This window comes from Martes martes (genome assembly GCF_963455335.1).
Source record: "Martes martes genome assembly, contig: scaffold_200, whole genome shotgun sequence".
Lineage (NCBI taxonomy): Eukaryota > Metazoa > Chordata > Mammalia > Carnivora > Mustelidae > Martes > Martes martes.
Genome location: NW_027666318.1, coordinates 7,012 through 23,670, shown reverse-complemented (window position 1 = coordinate 23,670; position 16,659 = coordinate 7,012). Strand labels below are relative to the sequence as shown.

At 49.9% G+C, this 16,659-nt stretch overlaps 1 protein-coding gene across 2 annotated transcripts in view; it reads left to right on the top strand.

Moving 5' to 3' along the window:
- Positions 1–16,184, top strand: part of LOC308338080 (dystrobrevin beta-like) — a 77,586-nt gene extending 61,402 nt beyond the window's left edge. The window contains exons 7-11 of one of the 2 annotated variants that reach the window (XM_080831643.1): positions 6,542–6,701; positions 7,393–7,482; positions 10,730–10,783; positions 14,116–14,150; positions 16,084–16,178. In XM_080831643.1, coding sequence (XP_080687769.1) covers positions 6,542–6,701; positions 7,393–7,482; positions 10,730–10,783; positions 14,116–14,120 — 309 coding nt within the window. In that variant the 3' untranslated portion in view covers positions 14,121–14,150; positions 16,084–16,178. Of the gene's footprint in view, positions 1–6,541; positions 6,702–7,392; positions 7,483–10,729; positions 10,784–14,115; positions 14,151–16,083 lie in introns of both variants that reach the window. The other variant, XM_080831644.1, reaches the window with a different exon arrangement.
- Positions 16,185–16,659: the final 475 nt, after the last annotated feature.

Sequence of the window (16,659 nt, the reverse complement as noted above, 5' to 3'; positions counted from 1 at the left end):
ATAGCTTCAGCCACATGTGGCTGGCCACCCCGGGTATCCCTTCAGCCTCATCGCCCGTCATCATTTTCCTGTCAAAATATTTGCAGAGGTTCGGTTTCATGTTCTTAAAAAGCAACCTAGTCATTCATCTTGGGTCTTACGACTCTAACATTCATGCTTCAGGGAGCAGTGCCTGGCCCAGATCTCACTGAGTGAGTTTTATTGAATAGTTGCCACATGCTTGATGTTGGGTTGGCCCTCTGCGGGGACGATAGACGACTGTCACACAGGGAAATGAGTGTGAATTTCACAGGCTGCATGCTCAGGTGAGCCCAAAAGAAATCTTTAACAGGACTTCGTTTCCCTCTTGAGTGCTCACTGTCTGAGCTGGACACAGTCGGGGCATTTCCAGGCCAACTCTGAAGCCACTCATCCCAGATTCTTATCCCTCATCCTGCTCCTGAGATGAGTGCTGTGCCTTGGGGGCCTAGTGCTGGTGCCGGGGCATCAGGGGAGAAGTGTCTGTGGCTCCAACTTGATCTGTGCTGAAACAGTCATGTCCTTTGCTTGTGGCCAGGCCTGGTTCTCACAGGCGGCACTCCTCACCCTGCAACTGAGGCAGCTGAGTTCATAGGCTCCCCGAGCCCCCAAGGCACACACATGATCTCAGCGAGGCTCTCACTCCTCCATGACTGAGAGACAACTTTAGGCTTGTTGCCTTTGCAGCTGGAAAACCATCAGCTGGTGGGGTCCATGGGGTCCTTCCTTGATGCTGTCCAAGCAACCTAGGCAATGAACTTGATTCTGTGCCTCTTAGCTCTTGGAGGCCCAAGAAAGACCCTGGCTTTGCCAGTGTCCACCACGTCTGGATCTCCCGAACTGCTGACTCATAGGACTTTCCTACAAAGTCGGGCCACTGCATGGATGTTCTTGCTTTTCTGCAAATTCTCTCCCCTAGCTTCATTATCTTGTTTGGATTGGTGCTGGAACTGCCAGATCTGGCTGTTCAAAAGCACTTTCCAAACCAGAGTACATGTTATACTTTATTATTTGCTCCTCCTTCCCCCAAAATGGCCAGAAAAGCAAGGCATGATGGCAAACTACAGGGTAAAAGGTGGAGGTTATTTTGGTTCCCCAGAATACAATGATTAATATGTGATAATGGTATCTAAACAAAACCGGATTCCTGAGATGTTGGGAAAAAATATATATACCCTGAAAAAATAATGAATAATACATGTTCCATAAGCACTGACAAGAAGTATTTCACAAGATAGAACATGTTTAATTACCAGTGGGAAATTGTTATAAAAAGTTAAACAATAGCAAGAATAGCACAAAGAGGGGCGCCTGGGTGGCTCAGGGGGTTAAAGCCTCTGCCTTTGGCTCAGGTCATGATCCCAGGGTCCTGGGATCGAGCCCTGCGTCGGGCTCTCTGCTCAGCGGGGAGCCTGCTTCCTCCTCTCTCTCTCTCTCTCCCCGCCCCTGCCTGCCTCTCTGCCTACTTGCGATCTCTGCCTGTCAAATAAATAAATAAATAAATCTTAAAAAAAAAAAAAAAGAATAGCACAAAGAGACGTCACAGTCTTCCATTTTATGGATCAACCACATTCTGTCCATCGACTCACCGGTCAGTCAACTTTTGTTTTTTTCCACTTTGGGCCTGTTAGACTGTAGTTCATGAGCATTGTGTACAGGTTTGGGTGGGCATATGTTTTCATTTTTCTTGGGCCCATTCCCAGGAGTGAGGTTGCTGGGTTATATGGTAGGTTTATGTTACCATTTTAAGAAGCTGCCAAACTGTTCTCCAAAGCGGCTGTGGCATTTTACAGTCCCATCAGCAATGTATAAGAGTTTTGGTTTTCCCACGTCTGTTAGTCTTTTTGGTTGTCGCTATTTCAGTAGATAAGTGATATCTCATCATCATTTCAATTTTCATTTCCCTGTTGGCTCCTCATTTGAGCCTTTGTCATGTGATTATTGGCCCATTTGTACGTCATCTTCAGTGAACCATCTAGTCAAATCTTTGCCTGTTTCAAAGTTGGGTTATCCTCTTCTTACTCAAATCTAAGAGTTCTTTATATGTTCTGGACACAAGTTTGTTTTTTGTTTGTTTATTCTCTCTTTTTTTTCCATTTCTGCTTTCTTGACCTATGAACTTGTAAGATATTTAAAGGGATATTGGGGTGACTTGATACACACACACGTGGTGAAAGGATTCTATCTAGGTAATTAATATATCCATCACCTCACATATTTATCTTTTTGTGTGTATGAGAACATTGAAGTTTTACCTTCTTAGCCGATTTCAGCTAGACAGTAGTGTTACCAACTATAGTCGACATGCTTTACATTACATCCTCCGACCTTATTTATCTTACATCTGAAAGTCTGTACCCTTTTCCCAACCTTTCCCTATTTCCCCCAACCCTTGGCCCCAACTACTTTTCTACTCTCTGTTTCTATGAGTCTGACTTTTTAGCTTCCACGTATAAGTGAGACCATGCAATATTTGTCTTTCTCTGTCTGGATTATTTTACTTAGTGTAATGCCCTCAGGGTCCATCCATATTGTCGCAGACAACAGGACATTCTTTCTCGTGGTTGGATAATATTCCATTGTACATATATGCCACCTCTTGTTGGGCCATTTATCTGGGATGGACCCTTAGATTGTTTCCATATCTTAGCTACTGTGAATAATGCTGCAGTGAACGTGGGAATGCAGATATTTCTTCTAGATCCTGTTTTCATTTTCTTTTAATCTTTTGAAGAATTTCTGTACTGTTTCTGTAGTGACTGCCCCAGGTTACCTTCCCACCAATAGTACACAGGGTTTCCTTTTCTGCATATCTTCACCAGTGTGTCTCTCTTATCATTTTGATAACATCCTCACAGGTGTGAAGTGATATCTCATTGTGCTTTTGATTTATGTTTCCCTGATAATTCATGACTTTTGAGTACCTTTTCATACACATGTTGGCCATTTGTGTACCTTTGGGGAAATGCCTGCTTCCTCTGTCCATTTTTTTTTAAGATTTTATTTCTTTCTTTGACAGAGAGATTGAGCACAAGCCAGGTGAGTGGGAGAGAGAGAAGCAGGCTCCTCACTGAACAGGGAGCCCAATGTGGGGCTGGATCCCAGGACTCTGAGATCATGATCTGACCTGAAGGCAGATACTTAACCTACTGAGCCACCCAAGTGCCCCTTCTCCATCCATTTTTAAATTAGATTGGGTTTTTTTGTTGTTTGTTTTTGCTATTGGGTTGTATGAATTCATTATATATTTTGGATGTTAACTGCTTATCATAGGTGCTATTTTGTCCTCTGGCAGGTTGCTTTTCATTTTGTTGATGGTTTCCTCGATATACAGAAGCTTTTTACTTCTGATGTAGTCCCACTTGTTTATTTTTGGTTTCGTTGCCTTTGCTTTTGGTGTCAGATTTTAAAAAATCATTACAAAGACCCACAATTTTATCAGATATAATTTATAAATATGTTTTTCCAGTCTATGACTTATCTTTTTATTTTTCTTAGTGGCATCTTTTTAATAATAGTTTTATTGAGATAGAGTTCACATACTATATACAATTTACCATTTTAAAGCCTAAAATAGTTGTTTTTACTATATTCACAGAATTATACAACAATCACCACAGTCAACTTTAGAACATTTCATCGCCCTCTGGAAGAATCCCATACCCATTAGCACTCACTCCTCATTTCTCCCAGGCCCCTATCCCCAGGCAACCACTACTCTACTTTCTGTCTCTATAGATTTTCCTATTGTAGACATTTTATATAAACGTAATCAAACAATATTTGGTCTTTTGTAACTGGCATATTTCACTTAGTATAATCTCTTCAGGTTTTGTCCAGTTTGTAGCATGCATCCGTACTTCATTCCTTCATGTGCCAAATCCTACTTGGCTGACCCTTGGACAGTGGTGGGGATGTGAGGGGTACTGACCTCCTGCACAGTCAGAAATCTGTCTATAACTCTTGACTCCCCCTAAACTTAATTACTAATAGCCTACTCTTCACCAGAAGCCTTACCCATAAAATAGTCAGTTAACACATATTTTGTGTTATATGTATTATATGTATTCTTACAATAAAGTGAGCCAGAGAAAAGAAAATGTTGAAGAAAACCAAAAAGAAAATACATATACAGGGCCGGGCTGTATTTCTTTATAAAATCCACATTTAAGTGGACTGTGCAGTTCAAATCCGTTATTCAAGGGTCAACTGTATCGAGCATTTTTATTTAAATCATTCATCCGTTGATGGTAATGCTGCTATGAATACTTGTATACAAATTTTTGTGTAGACCTATGTTTTCATTTCTCTGGGGTATGTACACATAGGAGTGGAATTGCTGGGTCGAATAGCACTCCATGTTTAATCTTCTGAGGAACTGCCGGACTGCTTTCTAAAGCAACAGGAAGGCACCATTTTCTGTTCCTACCAGCAGCATGCAAGCATTCCAGTTGTTCCACATCCTTGTCAACACTTGTTATTATCTGTCTTTTTATTGTAGCCATCCGAGCAGGCGTGAAGTGGTGTTTCATTGTGGTTTTGATTTGGATCTCCCTGATGGTTCATGATGTCAAGCATTTTTTTCATGTGCTTATTGGACATTTGTATGTCTTCTTTGGAGAAACATCTGTTCAGGCCCTTTGTCCGTTTTTATTAGGTTACTTATCCTTTTATTGTTGAGTGTTAAGAGTTCTTTCTGTATTCTAGATACAAGCCCCTCATCTGATAGATGATTTACAAAAATGTGCTCCCATTCTTTGAGTTGTCTTTTCACCTTCCTAAGGTGTCCTTTGAAAAAATTTTCAATTTTGATGAAATCCAGTTTATTATTTTCTTTTGTAGTTTGTGCTTTATGTGTCATATCTAAAAAGCTATCACCGAATCTTTTCTTCTAAGAGTTTTTATGGGTTAGTTCTTGTATTTGGTATGATCCCTTTTGAGTTAGTTTTGGTATATAATGTGAGGTAAGGGTCAAAGTTCCTGTCATTTGTATCATGGGAAGATCTCAGAAAGAATTTTAAGTGATAAAAACAAATTACAAAATGAGATGCATGGTATGATACCATTCATGTAAAATTTTAAAAGCATGAATATCATACATTATTTATAGTTAAATATGTACACATAGGTAAAAAAAAATTTCACCCCAAAATATTTGAAAATCATCGCCTCTGAAGGGTGAGAGGAGGGACTGGGATTGGACAGGATTGGTGGTCAAAGGGGTCATCACACTTATCTGCAATATTTTTAGGCTGACCTTGACAAAATCTGAGCAATTATCAATGGGGGTGCTTTATTATGTTAGACTTTTTATCTTCCTATATATTTTAAATTTCTTAAAATATACATATATGCACACCTGCAAATCAAAGTTAAGAGTCATGGAGAACAAATCATTTCTGGTGAGTGCAGCGCCCACACTGGCTGAAGCATTGAGGTAAGGCTTTGTGCAGATAAGCTGTCAGCACACTTGGGGCAGATACTGTTGTGTGGGGAGTTTCTGAGCTAGAACCCCCAAAGATAAATCTCTTTGTTTAACTCATTTGCACACTTTGGCTTATGTTTTCCCAGTTTCGTTTCCACAGAAAACCCACTATACACCACACCCAGTTTCCCTTGCTCTGAACAGCAGCAGGGCCCAAATCTCAGGGAGCTCCCTTTAACTAGAATCTTCCAGTGTTATCCCATGACTCCAAGCTTTCTCCAAACCTGTAACAGAGCCTTCACAAGGAAAGTTCAGTTTCCACTAAACATGTGTCCCTTCTCACCTAGTCCTCATGCAATGCTCTGAAAGGCCTCACTGTGCATTTGTAAGTGCAGTGACCCGGCCCCTGGGACGCAGCCTGTGGCCAAGCTCCTGACACATGCTTGGGCACATGGTTGCCACGGTCTGGGGGCTGCCGGGGTGCAGAGTGCCTGTCATTGCCTGTGGAGGAGATGAGGTTATTCCCACATCTCCATGAGCTGTGTTGCCTGACACAAAGCTCTTACTCTTTTCGTGTTTTTCTTCCATAAAATGGGTACCAAAATGTACGCCCTTTCTATTCACAAGTTGTTGTAAGGGTCAAATGAGATAATGTACATAAATGTGTTTGCAAAAAAAAAAAAAAAAAAGAGAGAAAGAAAGAAAGAAAGAAAGAAAAGGAAGATGTTTGTATATCATTTCTCAACTGCGTGGCCCAACCCCGCTCAGATCCTGGACCTGCTACTGTGCTCAATGTACCTGCAAGGCACCCCTCCCTCCCCCATGCTAGCCTCTACTTTCCCTCCCACTTTTGGTCCGGTCTGATGGTATTCTCTCTCCTTCTCCCTCCCAACCTTCCTTTCTTTTTTTCCTTTTCTTCCTCTCTGCAGTCCTGGAGGCAGCCTGACTCCGTCCTTTCAAAGGTGATCCTGCGGGGCACTGCCCCACTGAACCGCAGCTGTGTCGCTGGGCTTAGGCTGACCGAGAAAAAGGCCTTTCCCCTTCCTCAAAGAGGGAAGCTGCCCGAGATAACATGTTGCATCTCTCTGATTCTCCCAGGCTCAGGCCACAGGGTCACCGCACACGTCGCCCACGCACGGAGGCGGCCGCCCGATGCCCATGCCTGTGCGCTCCACGTCCGCCGGCTCCACCCCCACGCACTGCCCGCAGGACCCACTGAGCGGAGTCGGGGGAGACCTGCAGGAGGCCTTTGCCCAAGGTGAGCTTTGGGGGCAGGATACAGCACAGAGCTAGAGGGCTCTAGATCCCCACCGAGATTGTTCCAGGTTCTTTTCTTTTGCGTGGGTAGCTTGCAGTGATCAGACTTTCACAGACGGTGTAAAGTCAGGTGCTGGTCAGACGGGCTGCTGTCCCGGCGGGGGGGCTGCAGGCTCTGTGTTTGTGAAGACCAGGCCTCCGCGGCTTCCGTGCCCTTTTTCACCCACGGGTTTTGGGACGTGACTTGTCCTTTGGGCTTTGCCGCCGGCTCTGGAGGAATCGGATGGAACAGTTCCCGAAGTCGTGCTTTGTCTGGAAGTCTGGAGAGCGAGTAAAAGGAGGAAGAGTGGGACTGCCCACAGGACCGTGCTGCCGGCTCGCCGGGCCTGGGCTGCCACCCGTGTGACCAGCCGGTGGCCGCCGTGTCACGGAGGCGGGAGGCCGTGGCGGCTGAGCGAGTGTCCTCTGGGCGGAGATGGAACAGGCTCGTGGAGCCCCGCAGAGTCCAGTCCTGCCTCGCCCCCCCACCCCCAGCCCACCCCCCAGCGCCGTCTATTCTGGAATCCAAGTCTCCGGACTGCGGCAAGGAAGCGCGCAGCCCACAGGGTCCCGCTCTTCAGGGAGAGAAGAGGGAGGAGGACGAGGCCTTGGGGGCCTCACGCGGCCCTGCCGTCTGCTCTGACTGCCCTCAGGTACGAGGAGAAACCTCCGCAATGACCTGCTGGTGGCCGCGGACTCCATCACCAACACCATGTCATCCCTGGTGAAGGAGCTCCACTCAGGTGAAGCCCAGAGCTCCCGCCCGGCCTCCCGCACCCACCCCCACCCCGGCCCGCGTCCCCGCGCCCTCCTCACTTGCTTCCCGCGTGCTCGAATGTTCGCCCGCAGCCGCTCCACTTGCGCTCACCGCTCTGTCTTTCCGCCTTCCAGGAGCGCCCCGACGGCCTCCCGCGGACCGCCCTGCCCCGCTCGCGGTCACGCACACGCTCACGTTCTGTTTCTCTGCAGGCTACGCCCTGTAGCAGCACGAGCGCGGCCCAGCCCCCGCCCCCACTGCGCCCCCCCCCCCCGCGACCCCCACCCCGCGCGCCGGCCACAGCCGCTCTTTCCCCAGCGCTGCTCGCAGCCTCACGCGGAAGCTTTCCAGGATGACCGGACCGAATCGGCCACAGAAGCTTCTGGACGTTCTCGAACTGCCTTTCTGCTCTCTCCTATTTGACTGATCTTGAAACCCTCTTCTCTCCTTCTGTCGGTGACTAGGCTCTGGTCTCACTGAAGCTGTCACCTGCGTCTGTCGCTCTTCGCCCTCTGTTCGGTGGTCAGTGCGGCTCCTTCCTCGTCTCTCCCGCGCTTAGCTCTTTCGGTGACTGCCCAGAGACCCTCACCGTATTTTCCCCTTTATGTAAAACCCAGGAAAGAGAGAAATCATAAAAGGCAGTTCCCCTATCGTCATATTGTCAAGAATCCCCATGACTCCCTTAGCTTTGTAACTGCCAGATGTTTACTAATTTGTTTACAGTGGTCAGATTCCCATGTTCCCTATTAGACAGACAGGTTCCCTGCCAGAGTATACCCATGGCCCTCTGTTGTTTCTTTTCAGCTAATATAGTGCCTTTAAATACCTTGGAGTTGCTTAACAAGGCTATTAAATAAAAATGGAAAGCAGGTTTTCCATGGGCTGTTCAAACACAGCCACTGAAATCATCAGTCCCTGCTCTGAGGGCAGGGAAGCCTCCGGTAGGTCCTCAGACCTTTGAAGGAGAAAGCATATACCTATGGCCGGCCCGTGGTTCCCCCTCAAACCTGCTGATTTCCACTTAGAAGAGAGTAAGTGCATGGCCTGGGTTGGTTTTCCCAAGGCAGTTAAGATAAAATGCTGGTTCTCCCTTGCAGGGAGTGTGAAGGGGATGCTGCCTCTGTTCTGATACCATTTCTCAATCCTTTTATTTTTTTTAATTTATTTATTTGGCAGAGAGAGGGACAGCGAGAGAGGAAACACAAGCAGGGGGAGAGAGAGAGAGAGAAGCAGACTTCCTGCCAAGCAGGGAGCCCGATAGAGGGCTCCATCCCAGGAGTCTGGGACCATGACCTGAGCCAAAGGTAGATGCTCAATGACTGAGCCACCCAGGCACCCCTTCCATATCTCAGTCCTTGTCAGAAGCACTGCCCTCTCCACAAACATACATAAGTAGAAGAGGTGACTGCCTTCGAGATGACTTCACAGGTGATTATAAAGTCCCTTCCGTAATATAGTTTCCCACAGGTGCCAGAAATCCCACTTTTAGAAGGGATTTCAGGCCATGGAAGTTAATCACACTGTGCCTCCCAAACACTTACTAGGATTTGGCCAAGATCAGTAGCTCATGAACTCATCACACTAGGAGGAGAGATAACTGGACACCATCAAACACACAGCACCCAGAGACCAAATATATTCACAAAATGTAAAAGGTTATATAGGCAATCTCTCGTGGCAGGAAAGGATGGTTTTAACACAGTTCTGTGATGTCTTCGGAAAGTACCTTAGAGATCACGTTGTCAAGTCCTCTTTGGAAAGGCAGTGAGTGATTATCAGAAAACCGCTTGCCTGAAGTTGTGCATCTTGAAGGGGTAAAGGCCAGTCCTAGAACTCAGGTGCAGAGGACACACAGCAGTGCTCTCGCTGCCACAGTGCCCTTCTGTCCACACAGGACCGGAAGTCAAGTTCGCAGCCCCACGAGGGCCCCTTTCACTGATGCTCTGCTCTCTCAAGCCCTGAAGTCCACAGGTAGGTGTGGACTAAGTCTGCACCTGACACTGCACCCACACAGACTGCAGAGCTAGATGCCCCTTATGTGTGAGGCAGCCAGTTTCTGGGTGAATGGAAGGGGCCCGCGCAGCACCCACGCATGTTTACTCTCACTGTTGGGGGTTGTGTTAGGATGAGGTGAGATACTCAGATTGTCTTTAAATATTTTCCATACCATGTGCACATGCTATTTATAGCCAAAGCTTCTCCTCCTCATCTTTTTAAAACTATTTTCACAAGTAATAGAATCTTAGGATTGGAAAAGATCCTAGAAGTCATTTAATCAGCTAGCTGCCCAATATAAAAGTCCTCGGAATATTTCCAGCGAGCTCACTCATGAGCCGCTCTCATCACCGTGAAGTTCTTCCTTATCAGGGAGCCAAACTTTGGCTTTCTGTAAGCAGTTTGTCCTCATCCCATCGTCTGAAGCTACGCAGAGTAAGTTTAGGCTCTCCCATTCCTGTTAATTTAGGCTTTCCAGTATTTGATGACAGGAAACATGGCTGTCCCCAAGCCTTCTCCTCTTAAAGGCGACTGTTTGCTGTTCCTTCAGTCATTCTTAATGTGACGTGCTTTTCATTTCACCATTTTCTTGCCCACGTTAGGATGTGGCCAAGAGCGCCAAGGCCCCAATTCAAAGTGAGTTCCCAGAGCTGAGCACACTTCTCCCTACGACGGGGAGACCTGTGGCCTCCCTGAGCAAGGGCCCTGGGAAAGCAACCTGAGAGGGCATTAGCTCTTTCCACACAGCCACTTTGCTGTTCAATCACTTTAAGTTTCTTGTCAGCTTAAACTTCTAGTTTTGGGTTGTTTTCTCTTAACAGAAGCTGGTGTTAATCTAGTTATTCCTGACCATGTACTCTGACAGTTGCTTTCTTGAACCGGGATGCAAGATGTTAGGTGTATCCTTAGTAGGTGTGGTCACCTTTGGGAAAGCAGGCACCGAGAAAAGGCAGCGACTCCCACCCCCGTCACCAGGGAAGCCAGCCACAGAGCCCGCAGCAGGACGGGTGACCTCTCAGCCTGCACTGCCCCAGGGGCTCAGAGCTCGTGGGTAAAGAGCACCAGCATGTGCGCAGCGCATGGGGCAGGCCGGGTGCGTGTCAGCACCCGTGGAGGCCTGTGACCCCGAGCCTTGAGCTAGGGCTTCATCCCAAGCCTGCTAAGTCATTCCCTTCACCCTCCTCCTATGCTTGTGCTGTGCGGAAGGGTCACTGGCCGCCTTGGACTTGTTTTCACAGCAGAGGAAGGTGCAGAGGAAGAAGAAGAGAAGAAGCAGGATGGGAAGGACAGAGGTAAAGCCAGCTCGCAGGACCCTTAGTTGGAGTGGGAGGCAGAGCTACATCGCTCCTGAGGGAACGCCCCCCGCTTTTGTTTCTGCTTTTCTTCCTGCTGCCCGTTTCCCCAAAGCTTCCAGGCCCCCACAGGGCCTTCGGCCTGCTTTTCTCAACTGACCATCAAGGAGGTGGTGGCGTCAGGCGATCCACAAAAGCCTCCTGACTTCCTAACACTGTGATAGAGGGTTCAGACGTAGGAAGTAGATACCAGGAAAGCACGGGACGTGACCCTTTGCCTCCAGGAGTTTATAATATAGTTAGGGAGGCAAGACAGAGATATGCAAAATAAATAGGAGATAAAATGAAGTGGCAGGGAAAGTTAATCATCAAACTCTGAGTGTGTGATTACAAATACGAGAAGGGTTTCTGAAAAGGAAGAGATTATTGTGGGCAGAATAGCTAAATGGTTTTGTGACCTCAACGGAAGAATTAAAAGCAATAAAGAAAGGTATCAGCAGAGGAGAGTAATGCCTTCCTAGTTTTATTATGCATAAAACGTGCTTAATAACTTGTTATGTACAAAGAGCTGTGCTAAATGATGTCCGTGTATTATCTAATTAATACTTAACAACCCTCGGAGATACATAATGATGTCCCGATTTTACAAGTGAGAAAATAAGCTCTTTGAACTAGGTCTTTCTGACGCCACACTACACACTCTTCATCTTCGTGCGTCTGTGTTACGCTGAACACAGAACGTTTGAGAGCTAGCTGTTGTGTCTGTCCGATATTAATGTCTGTTTCCGGACTCCTCCAAAATGTAAGCTCCACAAGGTGGAGATTTTGGTCTCTCTTGTTCAAGATGTATCCCCAGTGCCCAGAACGGTGCCTGGCACAGAGTAGGGTATTAGCAGATGAACAAATACAGGGAAAGAAGCCAGGTGATGTGCTGGAGTGCTTTGTCAGGGAGAGAGCGGGAGCCGCCCGGAGGAGGCTGGGCTGGGGAAGGTGCGCCCACTCCTCCGCCCCCCCCCCACCCCGGCTGGATGCTCTGCTCTGAGCTCACCCCTTCGGTCTGAATTCATTGCCCATGAGGAAAGATTCAAGACAGGGCTCTGGGTGGTACAGGAACCTTGCACGGGAGTAGTGGACAGAGCCGGGATTCTGCCCGGGTGGCTGACACCAGCGCCCATGCTTTCTTCTGAGCGGCAGGTAGACTAGGCAGGTGAGGAAAGTCGTAAGGAAGGGTGGGAAGAAGTTGAGTGGGAGCTGCTGCAGTTGAGGCCTAGCAGCTGTGACGGGAAAGGAGAACACGTGGGGATGAGGGTCTACAGCACCGCTGCCCGCGGGGACTGGAGTGGGTAAGAGAGCCGAGCCCCACCAGGACTCTGAGCCTGGAGGAGGAGCCTGGAAGGGGAGGAGAGACATAGTCCAGGCGCCACAGTTGTCTAGTGAGTCAGAGCGAGGCCTGCGAGGCCGTGGACGGTAACTGCGAGGAACGGAGGAGAATGAGATATTTGGCATGGCCACCAAAAGGTCAGAAGTCGAGGTCAGCCATGCTGGAGATATCTAGCAGGGCTACAGGGCATGGGAGAGAGGACCAACTTTCGGGGCTGAGAGTGGACCAGGAAGAAGGCAGGAGGGTTGTCGTGCAAGAGGCAAAGAGGGGAGGAGATGCACGGGGATAAGTTTGCACTCCATAAACATGTGCTCCGGTCATACAAGCGCACACACGCACGACCCAGCCAGATCCCGGCGTTCATGTGGAATGTTCTCGGCTGAGGACGTAATAGCTGCTGCTTTGGCCTCTCTTCCCTTTCACCCTTGTTTCCCCGTAGCTCTTTCCATAGCTTCCTCTCAGCCTCCCTGCATTCCTTGCAGCACATGGAGGACGGGCCTGGCTTCCCTCACCTGATGCCTCCTGGCCTCAGGGGCCTCTGTCTGCACCCGTGTTCCCTGCCAGCATCTCTCCTTTCTTTCCCTCCTGCTCTCCATGTCTCTCCATCTCTCTTCCAGGGCATAAATGAGCATTTCTGTCTGTCCCTGTGAGACCTGTGAGAGCCCCTGAGTTTCTGTTTCTGTGGCTTTAGGTGCTGTCTGGAGGGAGTATTAAGGATCGGGGTGAGACATGGGTAGGGTTTTAAACAAATGTTTGACTCTCGGCATTGTACAGGTCCCAGGATATGTTTTTGTAGCTGTACCGTAGTGGGTATGTGGGTAGGGGTATAACCCAAGTGTTTTTATGAATGGACCTTCTGATTGTCAGCTGTGGTCTGGGCATTTGCTCTTACTGTAGACCAATATGGCGGCAACTGGTGTCCCCAAGGCATCAGAGAACAGTAACTACCAGCCATAGAGAGAGCCATGGTTTGCTGCTTTGGGGTTGAAATCATGCTGACCTCACATCAACACAACCTGCTCAGCTCCCTGGCAGGCAGACATAGTCTGCTCAGTGCAAAAACCATAAGAACCAAATGGGCACTTTCGAAGAATTCACGACCGACCTGGACTTCCTGACCACATTCACCCGTACCTCAGCCCCCTCTCTACCCTCCCCTGGATCTCCATCTGGCTGCATCCTGGGGAATGCTTCTGCTCCCCTGGGGTGCCCCTCTGACTTTGCCGCCCCTCACTGCTCACCTGGAGTGCCGAGTACTTGTATCCAAGACTACGCAGATGAAACAGACTAACATATTACCGCAGAGCCCGAAATTCATCTCAGCCCCTCCAGAGCCTCATCTTATGCTCCTCTGCCCTTCAGAATTGCCTCTCCAGAACCTGCCACCCACCGTGTTGGGAGCTGTAAATCCAGCTTGCATGCTCCAAGAGCGCTGGTGCCTATCTGGTAGACTGACGGCAGTGGCCCTGTGTGACTCCTCAGGCGTTTGAGGGTGCGGGCAGTGTTCAGGATTTCAGGGTGAGAGGGAGTGGTTTAGTATTCCCAAGCAGATATGCCTGCAGGCAGGAGATACTGCCCATATCAAAATTTAATTCCTTCTCACCTTCATCACTTTCAGAACCAAGGGATGGGCTATGCCCCCTGATGTAACCGCTCCCCAGACTTAGGGTGGCTTCATGTCCATGTTAGTACTATTGTTCTCCTTCTCCCAAGAGACGGCCCCCACGCCTGTTTTATATTCGCAGCAGCTGCTGGTTGTAGGTAGCGTGACTCTCCCTGCCCTTGCCATACCTGCTTGGGAAAAGTCAGCATCCGGGGCAGCGAGGGGAGAGGCGAGTCCAAAAGTCCTTGGGTCTGTGGGCCAGGGGGTCAGTCCCCTGGGAGAAGACGTGGGCTGGTGAGGGGACCCCAGGCGTGACTTCTGTGTGTTGTTTGTGTCCGTGCTGTACAGGTTAGCAGAGATGCTGAGCCAGAGAGGAAGCGCAGGTGAGTACCATGTTCTCTTCTCTCCTCACGGTCCCTCTCCCTTTGCAGCTTATGTCTTCGTCCCCCTCCTCCCTTGCCCTGGTCACACCATCCAAGCCAGAGCTACCCTAAAGGGGGAAGATTCAAGTTAAGGTTTCCCTTTAAAGAGCCCAGCGGCCACCTTTCCCCTTTGCTGCAGCCCTGCTATCAGACCCTCTTGGCCCCCTACCCAGGCTCTAACCCATCTTGCGCTCCACTGGGCCTGGCCTGGGCCTCAGGCATGACTTGGTGGTGCCCAGGGCTGGATGCAGCTGGCGGACCAAGACCTCCTGGCTGAAATAGGCCGTGGGACCTCTGCCACCTTGCTCCTGATGGCCCACGGCCACTGTCATTTCTCTCCACGGGTCCAAACCACCGCCAGCACCCTGGGGTTCCGACACCCAGAGCTGTGAGCTGCCATGTACCTGACTGCAGACTGAATTTCCATCCTGCAGGATCCTCCTCCCTCCATAACGCACCCCTCCCCCGAGTCCCTCCCTGCAGTGCCGGCCAACCTGCACCCTCCGTCCTAAAACGATTAATGCAAGCACAGACCTCCCCAGAGGACAGTGCTCGTTGCTTTAGGAATTAATCTTTCACATCTTTCCATCTAAGGACCTGAACTCTTCTTTCCCCCCAGTTCTGAGATATTGTGGCTTTGGGGCCTGCTCACTAGAAAGAAGGGATGAAAATAATTGGACAACCGAATCTGTTCAGGGGAAGAGTTCTTTCCAGGATGTCCTTGGTTTGGCCATGAGATGTCTTTTTGTTGCTCTTGCCTTCCCTCCCGTCCTGTACTTCTTCTGTGTGAGTCAGGCCGCCTTCCCCATTGCAGATCTTCCGGGCCAAAGAGCCAGGGCTGCAGCCCCACAATACCGAAAAAGGAACTTTCCCCGGGCCCTTCCGAGGAGTCCCACCCTGGAGCAGCCTCCCAGCCTTTTCCTGATCACTGCCCCGCACCCCCTACCCACCACAGGCACCAGGCCCTAGAGGGGTTCTGTTCTGCTCCCGCTGTGGGACCTGCTGTCTCTGAGCCCGCCCTGAGCCTGCACTGACTCAGGGATCCTGCGAGCTAGGAGGGGAAGCACGCAAGCTGCAGAAATTCTCCCGCTGCCCTGGAAAGCCCAGGGCCTCCGGGGCTTGGGCAGGGCTCTACCTAATCTCACTGCACAGTCAGGCAAGGCCCTTCCCAACAGCAGGCCTGGGCTGCCCCAGCCGAGGAGAGAGTCAGGAGCTGACTTGCCCCTCAGGAGCCTGCCAGAGCCCCTCTCCCCAGGGCACAGAGGAACTGGGGATAAGCAAAAGGCACGTCCAAGCCATCTGGCCCACCCTCTCCACGAGGATGAGGAAACACAGGCCCTGGGCCTGGGAGAATGGTGCCAGAGGTAGACGCAGAGTGGCGTCCCCCGATGCTGTCCCTCTGACCCTGTCAGGAGTTACGGGAAACTCACTGGTAGTAGAGTCAGATGAAAAGTGTCAAAACTCAGGTGGCTCAGTTTCCCAGACCCTTAGGTTCTGCCCTCCTCCCGCCTGAGGCTAAGGCTGTCTTCCCTTCCACCCAGCGTTCACAGGCACCTCTCCAAGCTCGGTGCCTTCCTCAGTCACGATCCTTCTTCCCCAGAAAGCACCACCTTCCAAACCTTGCCCTGTGAACCCAATTCTTTCTTCCTGGAAACATTTCCTGACCCCGTGACCTCAGCAACGACTGCAAAAACTCCAGGTACCCCAGAAAAGAGAATACCTCTTTCCCTAAAAGGGGGCAGGAGTGTTATCGGTTCTTTGAAATCTCCTGAGCTGAAAGGTAAGCGTCCCAACAGCCCCACCGCAGGACATTGTCTTGTCCCCAGCAGATGTTAGCATTGGCTCGCAGGCCCTCCGTGGTGCCCGTGAGTAACAGCGCGTCTGTCCTGCACAGGGGGCATGCGGCAAGCTGGCGTTGACACGAGGAAGGCGAGGCCCTCCCCCAGAGGCGCATTCCTGTCCATCCTTCAGCTGCACACCTGGACCAGGCTTGCAGGCTGCCAGACGTCACTGCCTGGCAGGGAGAGGGGAGCCCAAGCCGGCGGGAAGTGGGAGGGGCCACCCGCTGCCCGTGGGCCTCCCCGTGCACAGCCCTGCATGAACCAGCATCTTCATCACTCCCCTCCGGCCCCGGTCTCATTTCTGCAGCAGGAACTTTCCGGGAGGTCGAAAAGAGAAAAGAAACAGCACGAATCTCCTGTGTGTGTGTGACCTGATGGCGTTCTTGCCCGCACGTGGGGTGCTCCCCAGGGTGGGGGCCCAAGTTTCCTTCCTACCTTTGACCTTTAAAAACCGACAGATTTTCTCCCCTGTATCGTGCAAAGACAGCTTCAGGCCTTGCTCTGTTTTACAGACATTCACACCCTGGCCACAGCGCTAAAAATAGCCGCCTTCCTTTCTCTCACACTGGTGAGGCTTCCGCCTGCTCCGGGTGATGCCGCTGCTCTGCAGCCTCGGCGGCGGGAAGGGG